Source organism: Taudactylus pleione, unplaced genomic scaffold (genome assembly GCF_031769625.1).
Source record: "Taudactylus pleione unplaced genomic scaffold, aTauple2 ptg000556l, whole genome shotgun sequence".
In the NCBI taxonomy this organism is placed as follows: domain Eukaryota; kingdom Metazoa; phylum Chordata; class Amphibia; order Anura; family Myobatrachidae; genus Taudactylus; species Taudactylus pleione.
In genome coordinates this window covers 20,187,269-20,202,500 of record NW_028284958.1, presented here as the reverse complement: position 1 = coordinate 20,202,500, position 15,232 = coordinate 20,187,269, and the positions used below count along the sequence as shown (strand labels likewise).

Here is a 15,232-nt window from a genome sequence, read left to right as displayed (position 1 = left end):
ACTGGGAGAGCCTCCCTCCCCCGGTTGTGAGGCCATCAGGCTGTAAAGTCTGCGTGGCTAAGGAGGTCAGCAGCATCAACATAGGAGGGGGCCAGGGCGCATAAATTCAATAAGAGCTGCTGCCCTAATGAAGACTGGAGGCGGAGCAGCAGAGTGGCCTGGCCGGTGACACAGTGACGTCGCCGACGCCGGACTCAGCTGCCGCAGCCTCTCTCTCTGTAGGTGTGTGGGTTTTTTCTTTTGCCATTGCCTCTGCCTTCTCCGGGGGGAGGGGGGGGAAGGTGGTGGAAGCGGGTGTAGATGAGCGCCCGCAGCTGGGTTTTCACCAGCTCTCTCAGCCGGTAGGTGTGGCTTCTGGGAAAGGGATGACCATGCCCTCTCACTAAAACAGCATCAGTTGGCCGCCCATCAGGTCTCGGCGCCCATAGGCAGCTGCCTAATGGAAGCGCCGGCCCTGTCTCCAGGGCCTGCTCTCTCCAGGGCCGGATTCCGGGGGGGCCCGGCCCGGGCCCTAGGCGTCCGCCTAGGATGCCTAGCAGTAAATCCGGCCCTGGTAAATGAAAAAATCAAGCATATTATTTAAAAACACTGACTATTATAATAATACTCTGTGTTGTGGTTCTAAATCATCGTCATGTTTTGGTTTTGGTAAAACCACCCTCAAAGTGTTTTGTTTCGGGTTTGGTTTTCTTTAAAATTGATAAAAAAACAGCTAAAATCATGTAATTTGGAAGTGTTTTTGTTCCTAGAGTATTATTAACATTAATAACATTAATTTCCAGTCAATTTTGACCACCTCACAGTTTACAACATTGTTTTCACCCATATTGGCCAAAGGCTGTAGCGAGCTGGCTGGCTAAACAAAGAGACACAGCAACGGCACAAACACATGGCAGTGTAATAGACTATAGCACATTTATGATAAACAATTATAATTAAGTGCAGCTCACTTCTCACATACACCAGAGCTTGCTTGCACTGGATTGCAGGTGCTAGCTAGTGTCTGACAAACAAACATACACAGTGAGAAAGATGCCTGCAGTCTTTTACATACATCCCTTCCCACCCACTCCATCTACCTATAACTCTCTATAATGGTGACTAGTATGTAGTATTGCAGTATGAACTACAGCCCACACTCTGTCTCAATACCCTCTCCTGTGTGAAATGGCACCTGAAATCACAAGGGAAAGACTTACATGCAATCCAAAACACGCAAGATCCAGTTTTTAGATCCAAGTTCCGAACTTGGCAAGAAGACACTCAAGTCGGGACTTGATTCGACTTGGAAGCTCAAAATGATCTGAACAGGGACTTGGTTCAACTCGCAACCCCAAAATTCAGGAGTGTTTGGTTTTCAAACTGAACCGCTCATCTCTAATCAGTAGGCATACGGTAGCTTCCATTCCAACCACGGCCCAATATGTATGGAATTTGTGCGTTCTCCCCATGTCTGTGTGGGTTTCTTTTCCGGGTATCGATATATGATATATTAATGTGGTTGTCTGCAGGAAAATCTTGCCCACCCCTACCAAGTGACAGAGGCGTATTTATAACGGATGCAGGGCAGGGCCGGATTAACAATGGGGTGGGTGGAGCTACAGCTCCAGGCCACCCCATGAAGGCCCAGAGGACCTACTGCAGTACAGGCTGCAGCTGACAGGAAAAAAAAAAGTTTTTCCTGTCACCACCACAGCGTTGCGACTCCCCGTCCATTCTGCTGTCAGAATCATCATCTCCCATTCCACCCCTGAAGTCCCGCATACCATCGGGCCTGCTCGTAGCTCCGCCCCCAGATAGTCTGAAACTCCGCCCCCAGGCTGGCTGGCAGTCTATTCTGAGGTGCACTAAGCCCCGCCTCCTTATGCTGCATACTCCGGGATGCCCAAGTTGTGCCTGCTCCTGTGTCTTATAAAGCCCCGCCCATTGACCCCTTACCCCTCCTTGGCAAATGAGCTGGGACACTGCAGCCAGACACTAGTAGTCAGAAAACTCATGAAAGTATACATAACCAGAGGTGGGTGTAATGTCTTTGTGTGTCTATCTATATCTATCTAACTATCTATCTATCTATCTATCTCATATCTATCTATCTATCTATCTATCAGTCTCATATCTATCTATCTATCTATCTATCTATCTATCTATCTATCTATCTATCTATCTATCAGTCTCATATCTGTCTCTCTATCTATATATTATGTGTTTATAACATATATGTATGTAAATATGTATGTGTGGATATAATATATATGTGTATGTATGTAAATATGTGTGTGTATGTGTGTATATATATATATATTATATATATATATATATATACATACACAGGAATCATTATGATATACCACCGGACAGGATGCCGCCGGTCTTGTACCGGGATGTCGGTATTCCGGCGCCGGTCTTGTAGCCAGGTAGTGGCATTCCGGTGTCCCGGGACATCTTCAGCTGGGATGCTGCACGTCAGGATTATAACTACATCCCACCGGATTAATGTGTATAGGGGCCCCAGACAGTTAGTTTATGAAGGACCCCTAAGATTACCCCCCTCCACTGTGCTCACCATCCCATCCCTTCTGCTGTCTGTCCAGTTTGCACTGTGCTGTGCAGTTCTCCGTCATATGCTGCTCCTCCGAGTCCCAGCTGTACTGCATGGTCGTGCTGTATGTGTGTGCATCCGACTGGATCCTTCACAAGGGCGAACGTACCGATAAGAAGCCCATAGGCTTCTATTGGGTAATGCTACCTAAAGATGGCATTACCCATCGAGCTTTGTACATATAGGGAATGCGGTAAAACCCCAAAAAACTGAATTTTCAGGGTTTTACCGCATTTTCCCCATTAGTACATCCCGCCCTACCTGTTCTATTAGCACTATCTCAGGTTGGCAATAACAGATTACATTTAAATAAAAAATAAAAAAAATATATATTTTTTATGTGTTTTTTTTTTACATTTTAAATATTTTTTTATTTTAAACTTTATTTTTTTTTAATTAACAAAATGCAAAGCCTAACCCAACTCATGTTTGCACAGCAGCAGAGCAGTAAGGTAGCCCTTACTGCCATAGTCCAGTATTATCATTGCAGATGTTTATTTTTTTTAAAAGGAACAGCTAAAGAAGGCATTTCATGTATTAATTTACGGTAGTGACTAAGGATGTGGGATGAATACTTCTAGAAATATGACAATGGTCAGTGAACAATTTGTTTTTTGTTTTTATTCAATTGCAAAAATTCTAAAGGTGCGTACACACGGGACGATTTTCACCCCGAACAAAATCGTCCTGTGTGTCCCCGGCAGAGGTGTGCTCAGTCTCGTTATCGACACTGAGCACAAACACTGAACGAAATCAAGAACGATTTTGTTCAGTTCCGGGCTCCCTCCCTCATCCCTGTATATGTTCAACTTGACAATATCGTCAGCTTGGACAGGAGGTTCGGGCGATGAACGGCAACTACCAACTACAAACGGGAGCATGCATTGGTAGTTGCCGTTCATCGTTTTGGGGCTGAAACTGGTCGATTTTTTGGGACGACTGAACGATAACGAAATCGTTTTAGTTCAGTCATCCAAAAAATCGACCTGTGTTTAAGCACCTTAACACTTAATGAAAGACAGAGATAGAGGCCCTGATTCAGAGCCGGATGCTATTTGCGGACGGTCGTTCCAAAAAAGGGGCCTGCTACTTAAATTGATCTTTGCGGTTTGTTGACACCTCTATGTCTGAGCAAGCGAACGGAAAATGCGCTCGCTATTTTGTAAAGACGCACCTTTGCCGTTCACATCACACGTCATCTCCGGTATTTATTAGATTAATCGGGTACATCGAAAGGCATCTGAACTGCTCGCAGTGCTTGTGGTAGGGTTATCCTACCGCTATCACTGCGAGCAGTTCAGGCTAAAAGACAACCAAGTGACGTGGTCAATGACGCTCCTTTACTAATTATGCACTCCCATTAAACGCCCTTTTCACCATTAGGCACGCCTGCGTTCGGATCTCCACTCCCCCGTTTTCAAGCACCTTCCCCTGTTACCACCCACAAACGGTACATTCTGTCAATCAAATTAGCAGCCCCTTGCTGTTTTGCGAGCGCACGATTTCCGACCGCAATGACTGGTTTGCGCATGTGCATTACGATCCATACGCATGTGCAGTTGTGGGAACATCGCTCATAGCGAACGAGCGGCCGCTTACGAGTGGCTCTGAATCAGGCCCAGAGTTCATACCATTTCACACAGAAAGCAACTTTTTCTTGTAATTGCGCCACTATAGCCACACCCATGACATAGTCAAACACCCCCTGTGCAGACCACACCCACACCACACAGGTCATTCCCCCACATCACTAGTTACACCACTGCAGCGACTGCCACACCCCCTGCAGCGACACGCATTAGGCCCTTCATAAATTTCAGCTCCAGGCCCATGTGGACATTAATCTGGCACTTGTGCAGGGTGTGCGGTCCAGGAGTACCCATATTTTCTAATACTCACCTCTCCGAAGTCCCGCGTCGACTGTCGCAGCCCTGCATAAAATGCCTGGAAAATGGTGGCCGAGTCATTATCCTGGTGACCTGCACATGCGGAGTAGACTGGGCACAGACTAGTACCCTAGAGTCTACTGCTGTGGTCAGTCTGCTGCCGGCCGCCGGGGAGGAGGAGGGGGCCCAGGACGGAGAATGCACATGGGCCCCCTCCTCTTAATATGCCCCTGCCAAGTGAATTTGTCTGGGGCTTCCACAAGCCTATTTCCTTTAATCAAACATTCCTATAGATCTTGCCAGACAGCTTGAAACTCGGTTATCAGACAATGTCAAAAATATTAGTGGAAACCAGTGAGTGAACTGTCCCTGCCAGAGAGAAGCAGATCATTTTGATGACTAGACAGTAAGCAAAAGGGATCAGCAAATAATTTTATAATTTATTTAGTATATGAATTGAAAAATGTAAATTTTTTTTTTTTTTACAAGAAATACTTTTGCAAAATATACTTCAAGCTCAGTCAACATGGTGAATTACCTGTTCTAGGCTTTGTCCTCCCATTTTCTGCAGTGCAATCATAGCTCTGCGTAGCGGGTAACCCACTGATGTCACAGTCTCAATGACATCACGCTCCTCTTGGCTAAGAGCTAACAAGATGTCCTCAGAGCAGTCCGGATGGGTCTGCCGCATAGGTGGGAGGCAGGAGTATGGGCTCAGAGACTGTAGGAAGTGAAGCTTAAAGTTACTTATAACACAAAATGGTATGTGCTAAGACACTGGGAGAGACTTTAAAAAGAAAATTCTTATCAGAGCCCTTCAGCATATTAGGGTCATTCTCTGAATGTGGACGATGCACAAAGTGGAGATAAATTGGTTTTAAAATGGTCATCTGTGAATAAAAAAATTCCCATTTTTCAAGAAAACAGGTTGGGGCATTTGGAAGTGAAGAGAGAAAGGTAGTTGGAATAAAAATGATACAAATATTTATTTTAAGTTTGAACTCAAGGTGCATGGAGGAGTATCTGACCAATACCATTCATTGTTATGTAAAAACAGATTTTTAGTGCACACAGGGTTTCAGAAAACACATTTTAGATCATGTATGTAACATGCAGCATCCCTCACCCACATGATTTACAAATGCACTGCCTAATAATCCTGTGTACAATGGGTCAATGATCTGTATGCAGAAATCAGTTAATATCAGAGAGTAACTTATCACCCTAGAAATATCTTTTACCGGGTTGGTGGGCTTGTGACAGCGTATTGGTGGAATGGAGCCAGCGCTGTATGGTCTCTTGGAGCAGGAACAGTTGGAAGATGTTGGTGGTGTTGGACTAAACGTTTGCCCACAGCGGTTATTCCTATGGTGCTGGGTTTGGTGGGTACCTCTGGCTTCAGTATTACCGTTGTGGTGGTGCACCAGTGCTGCAATTCTTTTATTTGCTGCATCCAGTTCGCTCCGAGAGCTTTGTGAAGGCGTCAATGACTTTCTCTTTTTAATGTGCGATGAAGCAGACTCAACATGTGAGCAGCGGCATCTGGATGGTGGGCTGGGCACAAAGGGAGATGTGCGCGGTCTGTGAGACCACTCTGGCTGAGGACTCTTGCACAAACGTGACCTGGCATCTCTCTGCCGAGCCTCCATCTCACTCCCCTCTGATGATGAGTACTCATCATCCTCAGAGTATCCATCGTCCTCGAAGAAACTGTCATTTTTATCCATGCTCTCTGTTGTCCCCAAGCTACTTCGTGGTCGAAAGGGATGGGCATCTGATGTACTAAGGCTTCTACACCTATGCAAGTGTAGGGAAGGCCTCTGGGGACTACTGCGTCTGGTCTGTGAAACTGACTTCCTGTCATGAATCATCCAGTATGTAGGTGCTGTGGGCTTGACATCTGAGGTGAAGGTATTTAGACCATACATTCCTTCCACCCAGTCCAGGACCTTCCTCTCCATAGAGAAGTCATGCTGCAGAGATAGAGAGAACATTACTTTTTAGAAACATTTTAGTCATGAATAAAGAAGGCTGTTCCCATACCTTGGCGATGTATTATTCCAAAGTCAGCAAGGTTTAACAAATATTCCACCACTATTATGACCATGTTGGCTCTGGAGGAATAAAAACATTTAACTCACAACTCACATTTAACAACTTACACTGAAAATGAATGGCAAGAGTATATTTTTTTTATTGACAAACTGTTAATGCGTGCGTCACTCTGTGGCGGCTGGATGGATTGCCCATCTTTAGGTAACAGAAAAGCTCCATACAGATCGGTTTATTCACTGATGTAATTCCAAGTTTTAAGCCAAATAATAGTGATTCTATATTGCTATACTTTTTGTATCTATATAATCTCCAATTTATCTACAGTAACAGCTATGGTAAGTATATATTTCCAGTCTCACGTTAAGCCGGCCACACACTAGACCAACTTTCATCCAACCAGCCAACTAGTTGATTGGCTGGAATGAAAATCTGGTAACGTATGGGAGTAAATGATGATCAGCAATTTGCTCCTAAATGCCAGAAAACAGATGAAAATGGTCGTCAGACAAGGTTGTTAAATGTTTGATCAAAACAATTTGTTCAAACAACAGTTTTTAGTCCATTTTCCGGTGTTTGGGAGCAGATTGCTGATTGTCATTTGCTTTCATCCCTTACCAGATTTTCATTCCAACCAATCAACTAGTTGGATGTAAGTTGGTCTAGTGTGTGGCCAGCTTTACATTTTACAGAAGATGCAATGTAAAGTTGGGGTAAGACTGAAAAAGTATGACAACAGTCTACAGAAGAAGGTCCCAAATGCGGTCCTCAAGGCTCCCCAACAGTTCAGGTTTTAGAGATATTTATGGTTGAGTACAGGTGGTTAAATCAAATTGACTGAGGTACTAATTAAATCACCTATTGTCAAGCATAATCCTTAAAACCTGGACTGTTAGAGTGCCTTGAGGGCAGAGTCTGGGAACCTCTGGTCTACAGACTACACACCAAGGTAAAGCAAATCATTCCATAAGTGGACAATTTAAAAATATAAATTTTCTGTACACTTTTAGCAATTTTATACCAGCTTAGTAGCCTTTGGCGTAGAATCCCCTCCTAGGACCCACACAGAGGCTAAAAATTTGTGGTGCCCTGTTCAAAAATCAGGCTCCATAAGGGGGTCCTGATCCCTAGTACGTCCGTATATGCCGCTGTATTATTATAATAACACCCTGCCACTTCATATCCCTCCTTCAGCTAGCCACATCAATGACATGTGAAAGTTCCAACCCAGTAAATCTTGGTGCCAGTACAATGTCAGTTGTATATCCAATTATCAACCTGTGACTCCTTCCCCTTGGTTGAAGCTCCCTCACCTTGCAATTCCTGGCACTCTGGGGCACCGAGAGGAGGGGTGCAGGTACTAATTACCTCTTTCTTATCTGTCAGCACTCGCACTGATCTCACCCCTCCCCCTGGATCTGTGCCCCCCTTTGCAGGTTATTTTTAAGAGGGCCACGCCTCCTGCATTACTGGGGCCTGTACAAGCTCTCCCTTTGCAGTGTAACAAAAGTGCGGAGGGGAACATAGTTCCGCCCGTAGCAGATATTGCATTTGGAGAGATCAGCTGCAGCAAGGAGGACTGATGATACGCTGTGCTCTGCAATAAGGTGAAGGGATGGGGCTATACCACAGGAGGGGGGGGGGGTCATTGGGGAGTCATCTTTTGGCATTGAGGGAGTGGTGGGGTGGGTTATGCCTCCCACAAAAACTTTTTTTTGGCAGGGTGGGTTGAGAATATATAAAAAAAAATACAATTCATGTACAGTGACACATTGGGGGCCCACTGACACTGAAGGTGGGGGCTCTGCCACTGAGATCTATTACCACTAGGGGTGGGGGGTTATAATGCTGGGAATCTTTTGCCACTGGTTGGTGCATTTATGATGGGGGTGGAGTGATTTTGCAATGGGAGCTTATGGACACAGAGGGGTGCAAAACACCCCTAGATTTGTTTAAATATATATATTTAAAAATACATTCCAAACTTTATTAAATAGAAAAACCTTGACAATTTCTGACCATTTTTTTTTTTTTTTTTAGAAGAAAGTTTATCAGTTAAGTGGTTAAGAACCTCCATTACTTTCCTTATAGCTACTAACAGCCTTCTATACAATCCTGCTATCTCAGTTGTCACTAACAGCCTTCTGTTTGATCCTGTTATCTTAGTTGTCACTAACAGCCTTCTATACAATCTTAGTTGTCACTAACAGCCTTCTATCGTGTCCTGCTATCTCAGTTGCCACTAACAACCTTCTATATGGTCCTGCTATCTCAGTTGTCACTAACAGACTTCTATACAATCCTGATTTCTCAGTTGTCACTAACAGCCTTCTATATGGTCTTGCTATCTTAGTTGTCAGTAACAGCCTTCTATACGGAATCGGTATGTAATACCGCCGGCTGCATGGCCGGCAGTTCGAATCCCGGCAGCGTCAGGCCGACAGAGGAACAAATCCCGGCAGCGGCAGCCCGACAGTGCTGGAAGTCCCGATCGTCCCACTTAAGTACTAACTAACCTAACCTGTCCCCCTAACCCTTCCTTAGGGGTGCCTAACTCTAACCTCCCCCCAAGTGCCTAACCCTAACCCCCCCCTTTCCCGCTGCCTAAACCTAACCTCCCCCCGGGGGTGCCTAACCCTAACCCTCCCTCCCCCTAGCCTAACTCTAACCTCCCGGGGGGGTGCCTAACCCTAAGTCCCCCCCGGGAGACCTAAACCTAAACCTCTCCCCCGCCCCGCGGCTGTCCACTCGCGGCACCCGGCATCCCTTCGATCGGGATGCCGGGCCCCGGTCTCCCGGCGTCAGAAAAATGAGCGGGAAGCCGGCTGTCGGTATAATGTCAGCCGGCTTCCCGATTGCATCCCTTCTATACAATCCTGCTAACTCAGTTGTCACTAGCAACCTTCTATATGGTCCTGCTAGCTATCTTAGTTGTCACTAACTGCCTTCTATAAGGTCCTGCTATCTCAGTTGCCACTAATAGCCTTCTATAAGGTCCTGCTATCTTAGGCCCTGATTCAGAGCTGAACGCTCTGAGCAGAACGCTCGCTCTGAATCAGGGCCGTCCTATTTAAATGTGGAGCAGCCTTACCATCGCGACCATCGGGTTTGCGACGAGACCCTTGCGGTAGGGTCTCGCTGCCGCAAGCCCAGGAGTGATTTTGGCTCTATCAGAGCCAAAATCACCCCCACTAACATCACTAGCGATGTCAGTGGGGCCGGACTTAGACGTTAGGCGTTCCCATGGGAACGCCTCCGTCTGGCAGCCACACCCCCGGAACGCCCACCAAAGGGGGCGTGCTGTCACTCACCATCGACAGCACACCCCGACAGCACGCCCCCTTTGGTGCGAAACCCAGAGCGACGTATTTCTCGTCGCTCGCCTGGTCTCGCCCACCATCGACCCACTAGCGAGCGACCTTAAAATTCTTGTGACCTCACCCAGGGAAGGCTCGAGGGGTCGCCAAGTGCGACCGAAAATGGGCGTGTGGCCTAATTACCATAGGCCACGCCCTCATTGATGTTATTTGGGGGCGTGCCTGCATGGCACACCTCCCGTAAAACATCAGGCTGGGGGGCGAGCCTAGCACTTCGTCACTAGCTGGGCTTCCCCCAGCCCTCTCTCGGCGCTGAATGGATGCTGCACACATGCGCGTAGCATCCATTCAGCTACTCCGGGGTCCGCACTGTGCGGCAGTGGGGGTGACCAACCTCCCGACCAGACCACCCGCGGGACACTTTGGCCCATGGGTGGAACAGTGTTGTCCCGCTGAAATTGGGATGTTGGGAGGGGTGCGCCCTCTATTGGGTGGCGCCCCTGTTTGACCGCACTGGTTGAATATGCCTCGAGCCGGCCCTGACCTCACCGCAAGCTTGTGAATTGGTATTTCTAATTGAATCTCTCATTTTGTGGGTGTGCTTTGTAGCAATGTAGGTTTGGCAATAGAACAACTGGTATCAAGTCTTTCCTTATAACCCCTTACTAATTTAGTTGTCTTCCTGTGCATCGTCTTGTTTTCAGTTTTATAGACTGGCACCTAATATTACACTACATATTCCGTATTTAGATATTTAGGTTGTTCGTTTGTATTAACATTTTACACAGGAGATATCAGGATTACCTTTGCCGAGCATGTAGGAAAAGAGGAAAAGAGGCATATTGCCCTAGGTGGACCCAGGGCAATATGCCTCTTTTACCTCTTATAAGACCTGATTTACTAATTCAACAATGTGTTATAGTACAATTTCCACTATTAACAATATACCTGGAGGGATGTGTCTCCCTGACTCACCCCAGGACATGAAAGTAATTCACTGCAGTCTGGAACAATGGAGGGGCTTGGGTTCTGGTCTTCAGGTGGGGGAACAGGTACGAATCCATCATTGAATTTGAATGGGATGTCATCCAGGAAACTCATATCAAAGGGGTCACCGATAGATGGGGTCTAGATAATAACAACATGAAACTCAGAAAAGCTACTTGCTTAGAAAGGGGCAAATAATAAACTATATAATAATAATAATAATAATAATAATAATACGTGAAACCATAGGTGTAGACCATATAGTACAGAAATGTGTTGACAACATTAAGAATAATATTTATACTTACACTTTTTTAATATACACTGAGCTGTGTATATTAAAGTATCCATAGTTAGAGCATTCTGGAGCAAATTCTAAGGCTCGTAATGAAGGGGATATTGGAGAATAGGTACGTCAGAGGATGCGCTAGCCATTTATTGAATATATATATATATATATATATATATATATATATACATATATATCAGTTATACCTCTTTTCCACCAAAAACCCAGGTCCGACCTGGGTTTTTGGACATGGGTCCAACCCTGGTCAGACCCATTTACACTGCACCTTTGATCTGGGTTACTCCCAGGTCAGCCCTGTTCACACTGAACTCAGGTCTGCCCTGCTAAACCTGTGAGGTCATAAAAAGTGGGAGGTGAATGCTCCACAACCACCAATCCACTCATTTTAGGCATGATCCAGATCAGATAACCTGGGTTGCACAGTTTACACTGCACCATTACCTGGGTCCATCCTGGGTCCAACCCTGGTAGCTACCTGGGTTGAATTGCAGGGTCACTTGACCCAGGTTATTTTTCAGGGACCCTTTTACACTGAGCTGCGACCCGGGTAGACCCAGCAAAAACCCAGGTTTTTGCTCTGGTGTAAAAGGGGTATTAGAAATGTTGTCACCAGGTGGTGGTGATGTGGTGATACAGAGAGTGATGTGTTTTCTATTGTGATCAACAGTTTCCATTTGAAGAGCAGCATTCTCTATAGCAGAACATAGCACGTTGGGATTAATAGCCAGTACATGATGTCCAATGCTGTCTTTCAGATCTGACAGTTACTGAGCCTTTGTCGCTTGCTCAGTAGCACATAACAGTATCCCAGTCCCGTCACTTCCCGTTCTCTTTGTGCATGCAGTCAGGTCATAATGAGATCTTGCGCTGCTCAGGAGGCATGGCGCAGTGCATTACCACCAGGCTGATGCGCTACAGGACTAGCCGAGATGGCTGGATGAAGGAGTTTTCTCTCCCCCACCCCAGTAGCAGAGATGTAAATACATCTCAGCGTTATGGTTTCCTGCTTCGCATCGATTAGCAGCGTAGCAGGAGCAGTTTTCGCGGCACAACATGTGCCTTCATAATACATTCCATATTTATATTTATTTATTACCAGTTATTTATATAGCGCACACATTCCGCAGCGCTGTACAGAGTATATCTTACCGTTCACATCTGATTTATATCTAAAATTAATTAGATGCAATAACACAAAGCATCTGAAACAAAAAAAAAACTGCAATCTCTCTAGGCACATTTTTCTTACTTAAATATAAAATGAAAACCCTTAGGGGTCTATTCAGCAACAGTGACGATGTTGGCCAGAATATTATCGGGCAACATCGTCACGATTTTTTATCAATTATGACAGTTTATGGATGCTATTCAGCATTATTTTGAGCAGGGACAGCGGTTGCGGTAACACGCTGTCCCTGCGATGTTACAGAAGGCATAGTTATCGGTTTCCGAAAATAATACCTTTTGTTTCTGCTTCTGTGTATGCTCAGTCATGGACTTCTGAACAGTCTCCGTCCCTCCTTTGCGGAGACCGCCGATGGGTAAGTCCAAATAGAGCCTGTGCAAATTGATTGACATGTGCATACATGCTTTATATTAGTCTGTATACATGTATATTTATGTGCTTTTATAATTACAATTTATACAGTCAGGTCCATAAATATTGGGACATTGACAGAATTTTCATATTTTGGCCTCTATTCACCACCACAATGGCTTTGAAATGAAACAAACAATATATGCTTTAACTGCAGACTTTCAGATTTAATTTGAGGGTAATTACATCCAAATCAGGTGAACGGTGTAGGAATTACAACAGTTTCTATATGTGCCTCCCACTTTTTAAGAGACCAAAAGTAATGGGACAAACTAAACAATCCTAAATCTAACTTTCACTTTTTAATACTTTGTTGCAAATCCTTTGCAGGCAATTACAGCCTGAAGTCTGGAATGCATAGACATCACCAGACGTTGGGTTTCATCCCTGGTGATGCTCTGTCAGGCCTCTACTGCAAATGTCTTCAGTTCCTGCTTGTTCTTGGGGCATTTTCCCTTCAGTTTTGTCTTCTTCAACTGAAATGCATGCTCAGTCAGATTCAGGTCAGGGGATTGACTTGGCCATTGCATAACATTCCACTTTTTAGCCTAAAAAAACTCTTTGGTTGCTTTTGCAGTATGCTTCGGGTCATTGTCCATCTGCACTGTGAAGCACCGTCCAATGAGTTCTGAAACATTTGACTGAATATGAGCATATAATATTGCCCAAAACACTTCAGAATTCATTCTGCTGCTTTTGTCAGCAGTCACATCATCAATAAATACAAGGGAACCAGTTCCATTGGCAGCCATACATGCCCACGCCATGACACTACCACCAGCATGCTTCACTGATGACGTGGTATGTTTTGGATCATGAGCAGTTCCTTTCCTTCTCCATACTCTTCTCTTCCCATCACTGTGGTACAAGTAGATCTTTGTCTCATCTGTCCATAGGATGTTGTTCCAGAATTGTAATGGCTTTTTTAGATGTTGTTTGGCAAACTCTAATCTGGTCTTTCTGTTTTTGTAGCTCACCAATGGTTTACATCATGTGGTGAACCCTCTATATTCACTGTTGTGAAGTCTTCTCTTGATTGTTGACTTTGACATATATACACCTACCTCCTGGAGAGTGTTCTTGATTTGGCCAACTGTTGTGAAGGGGTTTTTCTTCACCATGGAAATAATTCTTCTGTCAACCACAACAGTTGTTTTCCGTGGTCTTCCGGTGTTGCTGAGCTCTCCGATGCATTCTTTCTTTTTAAGAATGTTCCAAACAGTTGATTTGGCCACACCTAATGTTATTGCTATCTCTCTGATGGGTTTGTTTTGATTTTTCAGCCTAATGATGGCTTGCTTCACTGATAGTGACAGCTCTTTGGATCTCATATTGAGAGTCGACAGCAACTGATTCCAAATGCAAATGTAACACCTAGAATCAAGTCCAGACCTTTTACCTGCTTAATTGATAATGAAATAACGAGGGAATAGCCCACACCTGTCCATGAAATAGCTTTTAAGTTGATAGTCCCATTACTTTTGGCCCCTTAAAAAGTGGGAGGCACATATAGAAACCGTTGTAATTCATACACCGTTCACCTGATTTGGATGTAATTACCCTCAAATTAAATCTGAAAGTCTGCAGTTAAAGCACATCTTGTTTGTTTCATTTCAAAGCCATTGTGGTGGTGAATAGAGGCCAAAATATGAAAATTCTGTCAATGTCCCAATATTTATGGACCTGACTGTATATAATGTTAAATACAATAGCACATAACATGTATACAGACGGGACATAATTATGAGACCGGCAGCCACCGGTCTCAATACTGATATCCAAATTCCAACAAGGGACTTAAGATAGGCGTTGAAATTCCAACGCCGAAGGACGCCAGCCCAAACAAGGCAAGTCCGGGGCACCCTTAGTGTTAGCCGAGGGGGGGGGGGGGGGTTTAAGTTTTTTATGGGTTAGGCACTAAGGGGGGAGGGCTAGGTTAAACACTAACGGGGAGGGTTAGGGTGCGGATTGGGTTAGGGATAGGCTACAAAAATGGAGGGTTAGGCATCCCGATGGTTAGTATCCCGACAGGGTTACCCTCCTCCTTCCCCACCCTAACTTAGGGTGGGGAAGGAGGAGGGTAACCCTGTCGGGATACTAACCATCGGGATGCCACTGTCGGTATTCTGACAGGAGGAATCCCGACAGCCAGCATTACTTACCCATTCCATACAGACTAATATAAAGCCTGTATACACATGTCAATCAATTTAGACAGGTTTAACATTATCCAGAGCAACCTTTTTTTCAACCACTGAGCCGTGGCACCCTAGCAGTTGTCAAGTGTACCACGAGGTCAGAGCTGACTTTACTTGTACTGCTGGCCTGGGCAGTATTGGGCTCTACAGGGAGGCCAATATGATTTTAAAAAACAAATGTTTTTCTTATGGGGGCCAGCCAATGTGATTGTTTTTTTCCTGTGGGGCTAATGTATGCGTTTGTTTTCTTTCTGTGGGGACCTTTTTTTTTTTCTTTCCCTGTGAG

At 45.0% G+C, this 15,232-nt stretch overlaps 1 protein-coding gene across 2 annotated transcripts in view; it reads right to left on the bottom strand.

Annotated features, from left to right (window-relative positions):
• Positions 1–15,232, bottom strand: part of UBAP1L (ubiquitin associated protein 1 like) — a 42,809-nt gene that overhangs the window by 18,825 nt on the left and 8,752 nt on the right. Inside the window, exons 2-4 of one of the 2 annotated variants that reach the window (XM_088452875.1) lie at positions 10,803–10,982; positions 5,727–6,458; positions 5,024–5,206 (exon numbers count right to left, since the gene is read on the bottom strand). In XM_088452875.1, coding sequence (XP_088309001.1) covers positions 5,024–5,206; positions 5,727–6,458; positions 10,803–10,955 — 1,068 coding nt within the window. In that variant the 5' untranslated portion in view covers positions 10,956–10,982. The remainder of the gene's footprint in view (positions 1–5,023; positions 5,207–5,726; positions 6,459–10,802; positions 10,983–15,232) is intronic. The other variant, XM_088452876.1, reaches the window with a different exon arrangement.